Here is a 15,268-nt window from a genome sequence, read left to right on the forward strand (position 1 = left end):
TTATGGTATTCTTTCGTGTGATGGCCGGAATGGCACGCCTAATGCATCAAAGATCTGCTCCTCCGTTTCGCTGACAACCAGCTCGCCATCTCGAAACAGTCCATGCTGATTTAACCGCATTCCCCTTTTCTTGGCCAGCAATCTCATCGATCGGTTGAAGATGTCATTACCCGTAAAATACAGCAGTGCAGCGCCAAGTTCTTGCCACGGAACGAGCAGTATATCCAGCCTCCTGTGCTTTGCGTCGGGATCTGTTCGCTTCGCAATACCCATCCACTTGCTTCCATCCGTGTTGTGCGCCACGGCGAGATCGTGAGTGATGACTTTGCGGATCCTCAGTCTTTTCGTGAGTTTCGTAAGAACACCGCGAAGCTCGGTGATCTGAACATTGGGTTTCGTGATGATAATATCGACATCTCCACATTTCTCTGCTCCTCGACGGAACGACCCCATGGTATGCAGCTCCAGTCCTGGATCGATTGCCCGAGCTTCGTCAATGACAAGACGTGAAATTGCAGCTGCTTCCCACCGGGGCATCTTCTCGTTCAGCTCGTCGTAGTGCTTGATCCCAACCTTCTGGTCGTACGTAGGCTTACCCCTATCAAGGACATCTTGTAACGTCTTGATGCCGGCTTGCACCCATTTCTGAGCCTGTACCGGGCCAACGCCATAGATACCTGTGAGAAGCCTTTTGGCATTGTCATCTGGGTTGTCTGTTGACTCAAGCCTTTGAAGTCTTCCGGTGGCCACAATTTCTTCGATCTTCTCCGCAATCCTCGTACCAACACCCGGTAATTTCGACGCTTGCTCAGCTGTTGCAATGAAAGTCTTCCCTTTCTTCAAAGAGGTGATGGCTTTTCTGTACCCTATGGCACGCCAGTTATCCTCGGTGTCCTCGTAATACTTCTGCATTTTCGTAAGGATGTCGATCGTTTCGTTGTTACGATTATCGTCGTTCTCGCCGGTGTTCGCGTGCATACACTGAAAGGTCTCTTGCCATTTCGGCGTCGCGGGTATCCTTGACACGTCGCCAACTCCTTCCTCGTCCTCTTCGTCCTTCGAACTTTTCCTAGATAAACTTGGTCGGCGACTTGAGCCATCGTCTTCCAAATCGAGCGCAGCGGGGAGCTGAATTGCCTCTGCAATGGCAGCATCAAGTGCATCGAGAGGCTTCGTTTCTCCAGCTTGTGCATCCACGGCCGTCGCCTCCATACCTTCGCGCGGAGGGTAATTCAGTGAGCCTGCTTGTGGCTTTCTAGGTGTAGGAAACTCCTCAGAACTGATGCTCGTAGTATGTTGAGACGACTCAATCTGCTTGCGCTGCCTTGGAGGCTTAAGCTGTAGTGACTTGTCGGATTCAGGCTGCGAATGCGTTGATACCGGCGTTTCTGTAAGTAGGCCTTCAATGACGTATTGGGCTTCGTCGCATCGTACAATCCTACCCATCATAATGCAATTAGGCGTCCAGGTAGACTTCACGACATTCACGCCAAAAGGCACATGCTCCATGCCCAACACTTTAAGGACTACGCTGCCCGGTAGCTGAGCATCCACCACGATATGCGTCACAGCTTCAGACCATTCATTGGCAATCTCTGCCCCAAACTGTTCCGCCTTATCCATCCTGGCTTTACGTGACCCACTGCGAGCATTCGGAATGAAGTACAATGTCAATCCTGAGAAAAGTTGCGGATAAGGCGAAGCTGAAGTCTTGGTTTGGTGTGCCTGCAAGGGCGTTGTTCTTTCAGGCAGAGATTTCGCCTTCTTGAGCGCCGCTGGGGTCCGCAGGGCTCTCTTCATTGCGTCCTCTTTCGTCATAAACCGTGGTGACTGCGAACTCTCAGAAGGACCAACTTGCGAAGACGGTGCAGTGCGATTCCCAGCACCTGCTCTCGCCGGTATGTGTGTCGTCAGTGTCGACTGTATGTTCATTGATGCCTCAGGAGCCCCATTAGCAGCATTCACCCCTAGAACTGGTGTCAAGTGGTTGGAAACTGCAGCCTGCTCCTTCAAGTCAGGAATGACTCTCGTCGATAAGGTTGTTGTAGCTGCCATATCTTCCACATCTGCATTTGATACAACCGTTCCAGGCACAGTAACGGCGTTCAGAGGGCCCTCGTTCAAGCGAGACTTCTTCTGCTGGATTCCGTCTTCTGTACCGCTACATATCCGCTTTACCGCGGTAGAAGGACTTATCTCCTCCCGAAAGGCTAGAGCCGGGACATAATCATCATCCTTCCCATTGAAGACATCGTCATGGAAGGCAAAGAACGAAGCCTTGTCATCTGAATTGGTGAATGAGAATGTATTTCTTTTCCATGGATCCATTGTTGAGCATTGCGAAGAGTTGTTCAGAGGTGTTAGGTTCTCAGAAGTTCGTACGTCCTGGATATGATGCACGGTAACGAAGACTGTGCTGAATTGCCGAATTCGGGAAGCTATGCCAGCACAGTAACACCGCGGAAGAAAAGTGAGGGACAGAGATGTGATGTAGATGATGTATTCCTCCCAGCTCCCGATATTTTGAGTATCATGAACCATCCCATCTTACACAAAATATTGCCCGCCAACTTAAAGTAACATAAAGCAACAAAGATATGATCAGGAAACCCAGAAAGCCAGCCTCTCCTCTAACCCATACGAAGAAGAAGAACGTTAACACATAAGTGGGACCAGCAACTCCCTGCCCAACGCCTGCAATGAACGCATGTCATCTAACGCATTTCCAGCAAATACGACCATCGTGCGACCACCTTAACTGCCTCTCCAACTCATTTTAGTCCTTATACTTCCTCATGAAGTCCTCGTGGAACTTGACGATACGCTCAGCGTACTCAGTTCCAGGAGCCAAAAACGTCGTTCTCAAATGGATCGTACCCTCCTTCTGACCAAATCCACTACCGGGGACCATACACACACCCGTCGCATCCAACAATTGCAAACAATAGAACGCATCGGGGGTCTTTCCAGCCTCCGCGGCAGCATCAAGCGCCTTCTGCGGAAGGGTCAAGCGGGGGAAGAGGTACATGGCACCCTGAGCGTCCTGGCAGTCGACGCCCTCCATCCTCTTGAACGCGGAAAGAAGCGCCTGTGAACGCTCCTTGAGACTGTTGTAGATGTGGCTGTATTCCTTATTGTAGAGGGGATAACTCTCATCGCCCTGCTTTGGTGGATTTACCATCAAATCAACGAGGATTTGTCCGGATACAGGTGGGCAGAGAGTAATGGATACCGACTTGTAGATGATATCGCGCACATCTTTGTCGAAACCTGTCAACTCGAAGTACCCACCTCTTCGTCCACACTCTCCAATCATTCCCTTCGACGTGGAGTGGAAAGAAACCATATCGAGGCCCTCCATCGACGGGTCCTCCGCGCACATATCGCGGTACACCTTCTTGAACGACACGAACGGACGGTCAGAAACGAACGTATTCGTCTGATACACCTCATCGGCCAACAAAACCAAACCCTCCTCCTTACAGAACCTTAGAACGTCCCTCATGTCCTCAACAGCCAAGCAGTTTCCTGTAGGGTTACCGGGGTTGATGACGACCAGCGAACGCACATCGGTACCCTGCGCCTCGGCCTTCTCCAAACCATCACGCATGTCGTTCATCGAGACTGACCACGCTTTCTCCTCGTCCAGGTAATATGGCACCGCACGACCGTTCAGCATCGCCAACGTCGCAGTGTAGAGAGGGTATTGAGGAATAGGGATTAAACATCCGGTGCTTGGATTTGCAATGAGGATGTGGAGGATGGTGTGCACACCCTGAGACGCACCAGCAGTAAGGTATATATCCGCAGGGTCCGCGGGGTGACCATCACGCTCCTCAAGGAACTTGGCGACGTTCTTCCTGATACCCATCACACCCTGCGACGCACTGTACGCACCCACTGATCCGATCTCCTTCAGAAGTACTTGCGCCCTTTCGATTGCATCACTAGGGAATAGCTTCTTCGTGACTGGCAAGTTCTCCTCGCTGAGAAGATCAGGACATTCGGTCAACGCGATAACCTGGCGGAAAAAGGTCAAAGGCTTCTGATCCAGCTGCTGCGGATTGCCGATATTTGCGTTGATTACATGGTCGAATGGCAGCTTCTCACCGGCCTCGAGGCGATCGCGAAGGTCTTCCGCCTTGATAGCAAGCTCACCACGTACAGCGTACTCCGCTGCACGTACATGAGGATTAACCATATCCGCGTTCAACCTTGACTTGTTGTGCATGGTAGTTGTGAAGGTACGACCTAAGCAAAACTCGTAAGCCAACGGATCAGTCACCAATATGGATCGATGCAACATACTCGTAGTACTGGATCTTGGAGCGTTTGAAGCAACTGACGACGCACACGATGAGGCCCTTGATGAAGCCGCACTAGCAGTGCGGGAAGCGGCGTGAAATAGCAGTCTTCCTCGAGTACAGGTGCAGCTCATGGTTATGGATTGTGTGATAAGGGCTGTTTGAAAGATATAAAGATCGACTCCGGGATGATGACTCAAGAAACGCTGACGCCGCTGCTTGATAACAGAGATATGGAATGTCGTTTATTGAAGCTGGAGGTCCTTGATCCGTATGACTCTGTTGCTGATCGCCTGGCTGATATAGAGGAGGGGGTAGATCTGTCGGCGTCTCTGGCCGAGACTCGGAGGGGCCGATATATCAACGTGCAGTCTCCACCTGAGGTCGCGGGTTTCCGGGCACAAAAGTCGGTTGTCTGCGGAAGAGAAACTGTTTCTATAGAAAACTTTACTTGACAAACCAATGTAATAGAAAATCCTACTCACCCCAGCTGCTGCAGTCGCCGTCGAGGTCTCGTTGCAATTGGTGCCTGGGCCGGGGCGAGTACGGTAGGTATGCTACAGTATGCCAGTCTCGACGCCGTCCATGAGATCCACTTGAAAGATTTTACGTCTCCTCCTTGCGATTCTTCGCCTGGTGTTGGATCTCTGGTGTGGCGATATCAAAGACGGTATTCTATTTGTAGGTCCTGGACTCTAGGCGTGGTATCATCGACTTGTTAATTTATAACGATCCGGTATCTCTTGACTGTCATTATCTTCGTTCACCCTCTGATTGTACATCCCGTGTAACCACACAATCCTTGTCACACAATCGTTTAAGCCGACGAAGCCTCCTCGCCTTTCATAATGACCCACGTCATGGCATCCTTCACGCAAGCCGACAATTTCTCATGCGTCCACTCAAGCTCCCCACCAGGGCTTGGAACATGAATGAACAAAACTTTCGTCTTCTTTCCAGTAGCTGCTTTCAGGGAGTGAAAATATGTCCATTCACACAAATACAACCCAGCGTCGTTACTGACTTGCACTTTGCCTTCCCAACCCTTTCCCTCCAAATGGGCTACAAGTGCAGGAACGTCGATAGCAGTTGCGTACTCCTGTTCTCCCTCGCCCTTCGGAACGGCGAACCCTCCGGGCGTGACCAGCCCATCGGTATCAGGCAACTCATACCCCGAACGTCGTGCACGGGTCTCAATGGACACTTTGGGGCGCGCGGCAGATGCACCGCAGTGGAAGATGTAGTCCCATTCTTGCTCTTCGTACACCTTCTCAACCATTGCCTTGAGTCCCGGATAAGAGACGTGGTTATCCCTGCTCTTCGTCAGTGGAGCGTCCGGCCCATCGGGCAAGGCGATGGTATCAGGAAGGAAGCGGATCAGCTCTGATGACGGATTCGTTTCGATCTTGACATTAACTTTCTTGACGCTGAATGGACCAAATCCGGTGATGAGAATGCTGAGTGTGCGATCGTTAATAGGAGCCATTTCTGCAATGACGTACGACGAGATCAGAGGACGAAGACCTGGAACTGGAGAAGGTATCACGGGCTATAAATGGTCAATCACTGGGTTATCTGGTACTGACTTTAAGCTCGGCAGAGGGTGGGCAATTAAGGCGGGGCACCTCCATACGTCTTGTACGTCCTGGCGATCTGGGGTTCCGAGAGAGCCGAGGGCAGCGAGAACTGAGCAGGTCGTGGCAAACTGCAGCTGACCGGGCCACAAGCATTTCGGTCGCTACAAATACGAAGAACAGCTTTCAGATTTCAACATTTTGCATTGATACTTGCAGACAACTACTACAAATATTCTGCAACTGCCGTCAAAGCCAAGCATTAAAACGATTCCAAGCATAAGCTACTGCATTTTCATATTAAGCCGTACGAATCCCGTCAATCCCAACAGCACCCCTCAATACACCGTTGGACCCCGGTCCTGTAGCCTCACTCATGAGGGGCCGGTTCTGGTGATCTACCATGCGCTTAGGTTTCCTGATCTCCTGAGGCTTTTCGCCCTTCCTCAAAAGCGAGATGTACTTTTGAATTTCCTCCGGCGTCGAAAACATGTAATGTGTATGGATGTCGTCCAAAGGGAACGAAAGCCCGAGGTCTTTCAAGCGCGCATTGTCCAGATGGCGGTTGAAGAGTTTGATACCCAATATGTTACCAAAGTGCTTTTTAAGGTCTGGCGTCGTCTCCGCGACACCCCAGTTGGTGAGGTTGTACGGATTTGCATCCATAGTGAGGAAGCGGTCTCCGCGCACCAGGGCGATTGCATCAGACAGAATAGCAAAGGTAGCCGTGTAACCTGTGCAGAGGCCCGCGGCAGGGCCGGCCGGCTTTGCCTCCTCAGCAACGATGCCAGGGTACAGTTCCACATTATCAACCTTCTTGTAAAGTTCCTTCAGCTCGTTTGCCAACTTCGGATTCATTTCATTAAAGTCCTTGAAAGGACGCAAGCCAAGGAATTTCCTGTATTCGTTTAGCGTACAGACACCTATTTTGCGTCCATGTTCGATGCCCAAGATCTATGCCGACATGTTAGTGATGCCAGAGCCGGCTTCGAATTGCACATACTTCGATAGGCTCGAAAATCGCGGGAATTTGCGTGCCCCCAAAGGCACCGGCAGGCATCTTCCTTGAGGCTTTGAGCTTTTCAGCAAGAATCTCATCTGGATATTTACCACTGTCTGTCCGTTCCATGTTCGGTAACGCACCGTTCTGATTGTCGAAGTAGTCACGTACACGGGGATCTTCGAGTTCACGATTCCTGTGCCGGCTGTGCATTGCCTTTGAGAACTCATCGGGAGTTGGAACGCCAGGCTTATTTTTCATGAGAGCATGAATAGCAACTTCGGCCCATGCTGCATCGTCCTAAGAAGTAGCATGTTAATTATTGCGTGATGGAAGTCTCTACACACCGTACCTGGGAGATAGCGGAATGCCACCTTGTTTGCAGTCTTGTCAGTAATATATAGAGGTAGGCCGGCTGTGTACATACCTGTAGATGAAGTTGAACTGCGAAAATGTTAGTTATGCTCAATACAAGGGAGTTGACTTCATACCTCAATGGAACATTGGTTACCCGTAGCTTGAGGGATGTCTTTTGGCATCATCGAGAAATCTTTGGGGATGGGAACGGTCCAGATCGAGTCTTCCCTATAGAGTGCGAGAATCGTCCTAACGTAGTCCCTCACGATGGCCTGCACAAAAGTCATGACGTTGATGTTCCTCGCGACTTGGAACAAATCTTCGTCGTATTTTTCCCACTCAGCAATAGTGTTAGGCTTCGAGGCAAACCGCGTATCGTCTGTGGCGTTCAGGACGAGCTGTTCGGCAATCCAATTATGATTGCGGGCCCACAAAAGAGCATAAGAAACAAGACCAGGAGGTTGGACAATCAAGCGTCGATCGGCGAAGACATCCGGGTACAGTTTCCCATGGAAAGCATTGTGACCCATGATCCAGTTCTGTATGGGTACTCTTTCAGGTGTACTCATATGCTTATTCCTGTTCTTCTTATCAAGGACCCAGTCTTGCATCCACTTGGGCATTTCTTCGTTTTTCAAGTAACTGACCTTGGCTTCGTCGGTCTCTTTCTTGGTATTCTTGCTCAAATCAGGCTCTTCTTTCATGATTTTTTCCACCCATTCGTTCCAGCGAACAGATTGCTGCATGTGGGCAGTCCATCCTACGACGCCTGGGGTTAGTGGTTGTTATGTGTACCCTCAGATGTAACATACCATACAACCAGCTCATATCGGCGTAGCTTGTCGTCTTGTTGATAGATTGATCGGAATTCTTAGAGTTGAAGAGATCATGGGTGATCAAAGTTGCGTTGTAGAAAAAGTTGGCCGAAATGCCGCTCGGGTGCTTTGTGAAATCTCTCCTCTTCAGAATCTTGTCAAACACATCCTTTGCGTCAGGCAACTTCCCCGAACCATCAAACAACTCAGTCTGGGGGGCTTCCTTGGCGTCGTGGACTGGTGAGGTGACATCACGAATGAGTCTTCCGTGAGCTTTTCCAATGTCCGCAAGACTGAGATTGTTATGGCTCCCATCAGCTTTGCGATATTGACCACCCAGCGCGTAGTGAGCCCAGTTTCCGATAGGATGAGGAAGAGCGTTCCATAAATTGCTAACAATCGCGTACTCCAAAAGAGGACGAAATGTCGAGTTTCTGGGTGCCGGCGGAAGTCTGCAGCACCACACGAGCAAGTCTTCTTGACGAAGCTTGCGGTCATCGACGTATTTGAAGACATTTTCCCAACCGTACTCAATCAAGGACATCAGATGCAAAGCCGTATCCCATGGAGTCAGTTTTCCCATCTTCACGTCCGCAGCAAGGCCATCAATGACTTTGAGCACCCAGTATGCAGAGCTGAACACAGCCGGAGCGAAGTCGATCCACAAAGCGAGAAAGTCCAAGAAACCATCCAAGAGGGTTGCCACGACTCCGTGATCACCGCTCATTGGCGCCGACCTATCCAATTTGAAACTCTCGCTGAAGTCGAAGTTTCCGCAGCCGAGGACGGGCGAAAGCGACAGGGCCAAGAAGAAGGGGTATGCTACGAAGAAGATGAAAGGGTAAAGGATGAGGAAGCGCGCGTTGAAAGTCACAAATCTGTAGATGTAGGAGCCATCGTTCATGGCCCAAGTGATGAGGGAAGCCATCGTGAATGTTTCGTCGTTGAGCTTGTGACTGACAACTCCGAAGCTTGTAGTCCAGCTGTGTCAGGAATTTCGCTCACTTATAAATGACCTTTCACATGAGCCAAGTGTATAACCCTCCACGCATCTCCCTGATCATGAGAACAACATCCGAGCCTCGGTCCGCGCGTGACAGGCCTCGAGAAATTGTAATGCTCATATTCCTGGGCCGTGATTCGTGGTCGGATGAACCTCTTAATGTGCCACGTACACGGCATGTGGAGACCCTTAATACACGGACGGCCCGTAACGAAGGTTAAACGTTGACCTCGGGCTAAGACCATCTCAGGTTGGGATCAGGAATGCCGATCCGCAAACGTACACGTTGAAGCCTGCCAAGAACAGCACATGCAAAAGTCGTCAGTTTTCGACGTGTATTGAGGCCTTCAGACACATCCTTCTTACTGCGTTGGAGAGGGCCGAGGCTCGGAGTGCCATTGCTTCACCCGCTGTTTGAGACATACCGGGCGCCAACCGAGGCAGGTGGAGGAACTCACATCCGACCGGTAGGAATGTTGCCCAGATGTCGAAGTCTTCCAAGGTTATGAATGGCTACAATGACCTCTTGACTCTGGTTAACCATGGCCAAAGGCTCCAAATGTTATCGTCAATATCGTTTGTGGAGTTACGGTCAACCCTAGCCCGCCCTGAAACCCCGGGGTGCAACCAGCAACCCCGCATTATCACTCGTTCAGTGCCCATGGAAAACAGCTGTAAAAGCATCATGAATCGATATAATCCTACATCAAGCTATAAAGCCCTTTTGTAGTAAGTCTACGCAGACTTAAATCCATACCCAGCATTCACCATCCCAGGCCTGGGCATCTGTCCCATAGCCATCCCCATCCCCATCCCCATATTCTGTGCTCCAACCGGCACGCCTCCCATCTCAAATACCGGCTGCGGAACCTTATTATGTTCCCCCACCATCCCCATCTGCTGCTCCCCTTTCGTATAAACAACAGGCTGGCCCTTATGCACCTTCGCATGTCTCTTCAACTGATCCGGCCTCTGAAATGCCTTCCCACACCCCGCAACCTGACACTTATACGGCCTCTCGCTCGTATGCGTCCTAACGTGTTTCGCTAAATTACTACTCTCCGAGAACCGTTTTCCACAGCCCGGGAACTTGCATACGAGGGGTTTGTCGCCTGTGTGAGTACGCATGTGGACGGAGAGTGCGGTGGAGGCTGAGAAGCATTTGGAGCAGACTGAACAGACGAAGGGCCGTTCGCCGGTGTGGGTTCGCATGTGTTGTTTTAGCACTCCTTCTTCTGCGAATCTGTGCCCGCAGATGGGACATTTGTGAGGTCGGTCGCCTGTATGCGTTTGGAGATGGCGGAGGATTTTCTGGCGTTGGGTGAAGGGACGTTCGTCGCAGAGACGGTCACAGCCGAGCCAGCGGCATTCGTATTTTGCTTTTCGGCTGCCGACGTGTGCATCGCGGACGTGTTCGCTGAGGGCTTCGGCGGTGGGGAAACATGCGTTGCAGACGTGTTCTTGGCTGACGTCTGAGGAGCCCAGAATGTCTTCTGATACCCACAGACATTGGTGGTGACCATGCGCTTGCTCCAGGTGAGTCGTCTTGACGTGCTCAACGAGACCTAGGCGAGTATCCGGGGTCGTGATCTGGTGATTACACGAATCCCAGTGACAATGAGGATGAGGCGCATGCATCTCCAGTAAATGCTCCGAGAACTCGGGTAAGGTAGGAAAGGTCTGATGACAATCCGACCAATGACAGTGAAAGAAGTCGGCGAGCATAAGATCGATGGTGCCTGACCCGTTCGCAGAAGTATCGATAGGTATAGCCGTGTGTTGTGCTTGGGAAAAGGACTGATGCTGGTTAATCTCTGTCGGTGACAAGCTCGGCGACGTAGGCAAATGATGTGAAGGTGTATGCTGGTGGTGGTGGTCATGATTATGCTCGTGATGGCACAGATGCTGATGTTGATGTTGCAGTGACGGATATGCACCCAACTGCGATTCGAGATGAACATGGCTATGATGATGATGACTCGGAATCTGCGGCGGCGTAGGCAGCGGTATCGGCATCTGCCTCATTACGTCAAACTCCGCATACTTCTGAGCCTGCGCCTGAGCCTGACCGTCCACCCCAAATTTCTGATGCTCGTGAAAGTGATTATGCTGATGACTGTGAACATGCGGAATTCCAGCCTGGTGTAACTGAAGATGTTCGTGCGGGTTGAGAGCATGGTGGTGGTGAGGTTGGGAGAGGTGTGCGTGTTGGTCCATGCAACGCAGGAATTCTTCGTCTGACATTTGGGCATTTGGGACGTTTAGGTCTGCGCAGCAGTCCCAGGTGTCCATCGGGTTTGCCCATGGTAGGACGGTGGGTGTATGCGTGTGACTGCTGTGTGCTGGCGGATGAACGCACTCGGTGCAGTCATCAACAACTTCACCACAAGGCTCACCACAGGGCTCACAAGGTTCAGCACATGCATCCAAGCAAGTCTCCGCAGAACACTCTTCGTCGTCGCAACATTCCGCATCCGTGCTGTGACATGTAGACAAGCATTCATCCCCACACACGGGATCCTCACAAGCAACTTCACTAGGACAACACGACGCAGCAGCAGGCTGACAATCTGGGGTACACAACTGCTGTAAGATCAAATCCGTCGTCAAAGGATTCGACGGCGCACACTCCGCATCCGTACAACACTCCAACAACATCGCCGTATGGGGCCCATAAATCTTGCAATTATCCGCAAAGGAACTCGAACACCCTTGTTCTCCACACTCGCTCGCTGTCGGGATACCTTCGCAACACGATTCAGTCCCAGTACCAATTTCGTCGGTCAAGGCCATCCTGTCGAAGTGATCCATAGCACAGAGTCTCTTGGGTGGTCGTTCGTCCGTGTCTAAGTACCCAACATGGCCTCTCCTCAACCGGGAGGGATTGTGCTGATCATCCTCACGTCTTTCCGACTCGTGCGTGCTCATAACCATCAAGGTCCTCGCCGCCCATAGATTAAGGTGCAGCTGCCTACCGCGGATAAACGGCTGCGGCGAATGAGAGACGTAAGTTGGACTGTTATGAACAAGGCCCTGGATGTATGCTGCCAAGTCTTTCGATGAATCAACCTGCTTGAGTCCAGAGTACACGTTCCAAGCTGAGGTCGTCCTCCCCCCCACAGCAGGGCGGCAAGGCGCAGTCAATGCAGGGAGTTGGCAGGAGCGCGCGCAGGCGAACCGATCGTCTACGGGTACGGTAGCGCTCTCCGCGTAATATCGACTCCAGTACACCCCGTCCAGCATACATTCAGCATGGGAGCTCTCTGCGGTAGACAATCTGATTTCCAAGAAGACCGTCTTCCGTCTCAACGGCCCTCTAAACCTTCTTCACACGCCGCCGGCGCATCGACCAGCGCCCGACCCACGACATCAACCGCACGCCAACGACAACCCAAGGGTAAGTCGAAATCCAACGGGCAACGACTAGGCGGCACAAGTCCAGAAGTATCGGCAACAGAAAGCGTCTCCGCACGGGACGCAGCAGCAGCAGCCGCAGAAGCCCGTGCAGCTGCGGCATCTTCGCGCGGGAAGCCCGTTTCGCCGACAATAGGCGGGAATGGCGGTCCTGGTGTTGTGGCAGGAGGTGGAAAACTGGCGAAGCAGTTGGAGGAGGAAAAGAGGAAGACGGATCGGCAGGTCTTGAAGGAAGCGGCGGAGAATGAGTTGGCGAGGAAGAGGGGGGAGCAGGGGAATCTTGTGGTATGCCAAGCATCGTTTGTTATTGGACACTTTTACTGACGCTCTCATACAGTGGGATTGAACTTCGGCAGCATCATTAGGTGAAATGCCTATATCTGAGAGGCAAGATAGGGGGCCAGGAATACGGACGGCGGATGGATGGCGTTTGAATTAGTACCGCTCGACGATGGCTGGCAAGGTTGGTAAAGTCGACAATCTTGACAAGCAAATGGTCTTAGTAGAAGCTTAACATGGTAAAGTCCCTGGTATATTGTCATCATGCCAGCATGACTGCTCGGTATCTTCCGTCCACCTCCCCACATCCTACATCACTTCCCTTCCCACACTCCTACCTCTCCCTCAACGATACAGCGTAATCTCCGACTGCTTGAAATACCGTCTCTGATCCTCATCAATCAACACCAAACTCAAATAATACCTCGTCGAAAACTTCTTATTAACATCCCGGAACGTCGGCGTCAGATCGAACCCACCCAAAAACAGTCTGATCGGGATCGTTTCACCACGGACTGGTGCGCCGTCCATGATCTCGAACCGAGTGATCGTTTCAGATTCGTTGTATTGATTCGGTGCCGCGCCTGTTGTTTCTCGCCGAATGATGGAGAGCTCCATGTGTTTGATCTTAAGTCGGACGAGGAGGAAGTAGATCTTCCCGACAATGACGTCTTTAAGGTGGTATTTTGATTTCGAGTACTCGAATTCGATATGGAGACAATCCTCGATTCCGACGTCCATCTTGATGGAGGAGTTGGATTCGGGAACGGGACGGTAGGAATAGACCCACAATTCCTTCTCGCGGACAACGTCGGCGACGCGGCGGCTTACTGTTACGCGGACGAAGTAGCGTAGTTTTACGTTAATTCCGTGGTAGGATTCGTACTGCTTCTCGACGTTCTTGAACTCGAAGTCGAAGGTTTGCGCGTTTCGCATTTCGCCTGGTGCGGCGAGTTCTTGTACGAGCGAGAGGAACTCGTAGTGGTTCCCGCGATCAAAGAAGAGTTCGATAGAGCCAATGAATTGGACTTTGATACCGGTGTGTTCGAGTCGCTTGTTGTCCTTTGGTCGAATTGTAACGGAGCCTTTTACGGATTCACCATCGAGGTAGAGCGGTGCCTGTAGAACGATGTCAGTCACATCCGAGGCGCAGACAGCTACACGCTATGCTACCTTCTCCCTCCGGTCCTTGTCGACCTTGACCTCTACCATCTTTCTCTCATCTGCAATTGACGGGTCAGCCGCATACATTTCGAGCGCCATCATGACCACGCACCTTCGCCATCCAACCGTAGATCGATGTCAAGGGGACCTTTGAGAGCTGTCAGACGGGTTCATTCAACATGATTGAGTCTCTCACTCTTGAAGAATAACGAGGCCATGGGGATGAATGCTTATCGTACGGTGTAGAGGTTGGTGCTGGTGGTGCATCAAGCAGTTGCGGTTGCCTGTCCCCATTCACGTCGCGCGTCTGGCGTTTCGGAACGTCTACCGGCTAAAGTCCGGGGAGGGCCGCCATATAAGAAGTCGGCCCCCAAGCAATTGAACCCCATCGCCGACAAGATGGTCAAGCCAATCATCGTAGTAGCAGGTATGGTATCAGAGATCGGCCAAGTAAGCCCGGCTCACGGATGATATACAGGCCCAGCATCCTGCGGAAAGACCTCCGCAGCCGAGGCAATCTCCCAAGAATTAAGGTTTACATACCTCGAGGGTGATGACTACCACCCACCAGAAAATATCAAGAAAATGTCTGAAGGCCACGCGCTCACCGACGACGACAGATGGCCTTGGCTCGAGCGGTTGCGTGAGGCTGCAATTAAGGCGGCGGAGGATCCAGAGGCGGATGGGGTTGTCGTTACCTGTTCGGCGCTGAAGAAGAAGTACCGCGACGTGCTCAACAAAGCTGAGCAGTTGGAGCATGTTACGGTGTGGTACATGTTCCTCATCGCTACCGCCGAGGAGCTGGCGCATCGGATCGAAATGAGGCAGGGACACTTCATGAAGAAGGAGATGTTACAGAGTCAGCTTGACGCGCTGGAACTACCAAAGCAGGGTGAGGAGAAGTCCGTGCAGATTAATGTCATGGGAACGAAGGAGGAGAACAAACAGAAGATCATAGCGGAGACGAAGTGGATCTTGGCGGAGAGTGCGAAGGTTAGCACTTCCAGTGCTGATTCTGGGATCGTTGCTTGAGAGATGCATATGGATATGATAGACGGTTTTGTAGCATATTGATACCAGCGATGCATATCAATCGAGGCGCTGGTAGTAAAAGAACGAAGATGGATGCCAGGCCAAGAAAAAGAGTGTTCCGTTACGGGGAATCGAACCCCGGCCTCTTCGGTGAGAGCGAAGTATCCTAGCCCCTAGACCATAACGGATTAGATAGAAGTCAAAATTACAATACTTTTTTATGTTACCTGTCAAATAAATTGGGCTGCAAAACTAGCATGTCGGTCCTACAACCATCGACAACGAGCATCCTGTACAATACGTATTACGCAGAAGATAGATTCCAT

The 15,268-nt window shown here is 51.4% G+C and overlaps 8 protein-coding genes and 1 non-coding gene across 9 annotated transcripts; 2 read left to right on the plus strand and 7 right to left on the minus strand.

Moving 5' to 3' along the window:
- Positions 1–978, minus strand: SAICODRAFT_50980 (Nucleotidyltransferase; the record flags this gene model as incomplete). Its single annotated transcript, XM_019169024.1, has 1 exon — positions 1–978. One exon carries the CDS (start codon positions 976–978, stop codon positions 1–3), a length of 978 nt encoding a protein of 325 aa, XP_019027126.1.
- A 1,627-nt stretch (positions 979–2,605) lies between these two features.
- On the minus strand, positions 2,606–4,627 carry SAICODRAFT_86509 (PLP-dependent transferase). The gene is made up of 2 exons (XM_019171438.1): positions 4,309–4,627; positions 2,606–4,251 (listed from the first exon to the last, which is right to left on the minus strand). Exons 1-2 carry the CDS (start codon positions 4,436–4,438, stop codon positions 2,777–2,779), a joined length of 1,605 nt encoding a protein of 534 aa, XP_019027127.1. The 5' UTR covers positions 4,439–4,627; the 3' UTR covers positions 2,606–2,776.
- Positions 4,628–4,958: 331 nt separating this feature from the next.
- Positions 4,959–6,008, minus strand: SAICODRAFT_28333 (peptidase C15, pyroglutamyl peptidase I-like protein). The gene has a single exon (XM_019167123.1). The coding sequence runs from the start codon at positions 5,788–5,790 to the stop codon at positions 5,122–5,124; it is 669 nt and encodes a 222-aa protein (XP_019027128.1). The 5' UTR covers positions 5,791–6,008; the 3' UTR covers positions 4,959–5,121.
- A 170-nt stretch (positions 6,009–6,178) lies between these two features.
- SAICODRAFT_51388 (heme peroxidase) lies at positions 6,179–7,007 on the minus strand (the record flags this gene model as incomplete). The annotated part of the gene is made up of 2 exons (XM_019169054.1): positions 6,179–6,832; positions 6,882–7,007. The coding sequence occupies 2 exons, from the start codon at positions 7,005–7,007 to the stop codon at positions 6,179–6,181; spliced, it is 780 nt and encodes a 259-aa protein (XP_019027129.1).
- Positions 7,008–9,989: 2,982 nt separating this feature from the next.
- On the minus strand, positions 9,990–10,505 carry SAICODRAFT_45992 (uncharacterized protein; the record flags this gene model as incomplete). Its single annotated transcript, XM_019168835.1, has 1 exon — positions 9,990–10,505. A coding segment is annotated over one exon (516 nt), but the record flags the coding sequence as incomplete, so codon positions are not given.
- A 1,800-nt stretch (positions 10,506–12,305) lies between these two features.
- Positions 12,306–12,813, plus strand: SAICODRAFT_4234 (uncharacterized protein; the record flags this gene model as incomplete). The annotated part of the gene is made up of 2 exons (XM_019168697.1): positions 12,306–12,752; positions 12,805–12,813. The coding sequence occupies 2 exons, from the start codon at positions 12,306–12,308 to the stop codon at positions 12,811–12,813; spliced, it is 456 nt and encodes a 151-aa protein (XP_019027131.1).
- A 126-nt stretch (positions 12,814–12,939) lies between these two features.
- Positions 12,940–14,176, minus strand: SAICODRAFT_68424 (vacuolar protein sorting-associated protein 26). Its single transcript, XM_019170382.1, has 4 exons — positions 14,107–14,176; positions 14,023–14,058; positions 13,920–13,969; positions 12,940–13,865 (listed from the first exon to the last, which is right to left on the minus strand). Exons 1-4 carry the CDS (start codon positions 14,126–14,128, stop codon positions 13,092–13,094), a joined length of 882 nt encoding a protein of 293 aa, XP_019027132.1. The 5' UTR covers positions 14,129–14,176; the 3' UTR covers positions 12,940–13,091.
- Positions 14,177–14,305: 129 nt separating this feature from the next.
- On the plus strand, positions 14,306–15,045 carry SAICODRAFT_16075 (thermoresistant gluconokinase). The gene is made up of 2 exons (XM_019165602.1): positions 14,306–14,337; positions 14,389–15,045. Exons 1-2 carry the CDS (start codon positions 14,310–14,312, stop codon positions 14,940–14,942), a joined length of 582 nt encoding a protein of 193 aa, XP_019027133.1. The 5' UTR covers positions 14,306–14,309; the 3' UTR covers positions 14,943–15,045.
- A 13-nt stretch (positions 15,046–15,058) lies between these two features.
- On the minus strand, positions 15,059–15,130 carry SAICODRAFT_t17. The gene has a single exon. It is a non-coding gene; the product is annotated as a tRNA-Glu (tRNA).
- Positions 15,131–15,268: the final 138 nt, after the last annotated feature.

The sequence above is a fragment of the Saitoella complicata genome (assembly GCF_001661265.1).
Source record: "Saitoella complicata NRRL Y-17804 unplaced genomic scaffold SAICOscaffold_1, whole genome shotgun sequence".
Lineage (NCBI taxonomy): Eukaryota > Fungi > Ascomycota > Saitoellomycetes > Saitoellales > Saitoellaceae > Saitoella > Saitoella complicata.